This window comes from Aureococcus anophagefferens, assembly GCF_000186865.1.
Source record: "Aureococcus anophagefferens unplaced genomic scaffold AURANscaffold_694, whole genome shotgun sequence".
NCBI lineage: Eukaryota > Pelagophyceae > Pelagomonadales > Pelagomonadaceae > Aureococcus > Aureococcus anophagefferens.
The window spans coordinates 5,067-6,426 of NW_008706032.1; the positions used below are offsets into that span (position 1 = coordinate 5,067).

Consider the following 1,360-nt stretch of genomic DNA (forward strand, 5'->3'; position numbering starts at 1 on the left):
GGACCCGGCGGCGCGGCGACGTACCAATCCGCGCACGCGGCGTCGATGGCCCGCTTCGCCGCGTCCGGGATCATGCCGTGGCCGTGGAGGAAGTCCAGCGAGACCTGCGTGCCCGCCCAGCCGCTGTAGGGCGTGCACGTGTAGACGCGGTTCCCGGGGCAGGAGTTGCCGAGCGCGAAGCCCTCGAGCGAGTAGGGCGCCGTCGCCGCGTTCGCCGCCGTCCGCGCGGCGAGGAGTTTCAGCGCGACGGTCGGCACGAGCACGCCCGCGTACGACTCGCCGGCCATGACGTAGCGGCGGCCGCGCAGCTCCGGGAAGAGGTCGCCGAAGAAGGCCTCGAGCACGGCGACGTGGAGGTCCGCCTGCGAGTCGTCGTCGTGGCCGCAGGCGCCCGGCGGCTCGCAGGAGGAGAAGCCCGTCGGCGCCGGGTGCTCGAGGAAGAGCAGCGACGCGCCGCCGGTCACGTTCTGCCAGCCGCGCGCGTTGTCGAAGACGCGCGGCGCGCCGGCGCCCGCGGCGAAGGAGTAGTCGTTGAGCGTCAGCGGGCCCATTTCGGTCAACATGCCGATGAGCGAGCTGCCGCCCGGGCCGCCCTGCTGCCACTGCACGAGCGGCGCGTCCTCGTCGGCGTGGAGCGCGAGGTAGTAGTGCGTGTGGACGACGACGCCGGGCCGCCCGGGGTAGGGCGTCGTCACGTAGCCGCTGTAGTGCCTGCCGGGCAGCGGGCGGCCGTAGCCGGGCAGGCTCGGGCCGTCGACCTCGTCCGCGGCGACGGCGGCCGCGGCGCCGTCGAGCGTGCTCGCGAGGAGCAGGAGGGCGAGCTTCATGGCGTCTAGTCTCTACAACACGACGAACATCGGGCAAAACTCACAAAGAAAAAGCGATTGAACCTTGTGGCAAGAAAGCTCTGCCCTATGCGCCGAGCCCTCAGCCTCGCCGCGGTGCTCGCGGCGCGGCGCTCGCGGGCGCTGTCGCTGTCGCGCGGACCCGTGACGATCCGCGTCGCCGACGAGGCGCGCATGGAGCAGCTCGGCGCGGCCTTTGGCGCCCACGCGGCGCCGGGCAAGACCATCTGCCTCTCCGGCGACCTCGGCGCGGGCAAGACCGTCTTCTCGCGGGGCTTCGTCCGCGCGGCCGCCGGCGACGCGCGGCTCCGCGTGACGTCGCCGACGTACCTGCTCGACAACGCCTACGACGACCGCGACGGCCTTCCGGAGGGCCTCGTCGTCCGCCACATGGACCTCTACCGCCTCGCCGCCGTCGAGGCGTCCGCGCCGGTCTACATGCTCGACCTGCCGGACGCGCTCGCCACCGCCTGCTGCCTCATCGAGTGGCCCGACCGCCTCGGCGCGCTCCCGGA

At 73.4% G+C, this 1,360-nt stretch overlaps 2 protein-coding genes across 2 annotated transcripts in view; one reads left to right on the top strand and one right to left on the bottom strand.

The window, feature by feature from the left end:
- AURANDRAFT_72860 (hypothetical protein) overlaps positions 1-846 on the bottom strand; it is a gene marked incomplete at both ends in the record, with an annotated part of 4,174 nt that extends 3,328 nt beyond the window's left edge. The window contains one exon of the mRNA XM_009044691.1: positions 25-846. Coding sequence (XP_009042939.1) covers positions 25-827 — 803 coding nt within the window. The remainder of the gene's footprint in view (positions 1-24) is intronic.
- A 68-nt stretch (positions 847-914) lies between these two features.
- On the top strand, positions 915-1,355 carry AURANDRAFT_35322 (hypothetical protein; the record flags this gene model as incomplete). The annotated part of the gene is made up of 1 exon (XM_009044690.1): positions 915-1,355. A coding segment is annotated over one exon (441 nt), but the record flags the coding sequence as incomplete, so codon positions are not given.
- Between the last annotated feature and the right edge of the window lie 5 nt (positions 1,356-1,360).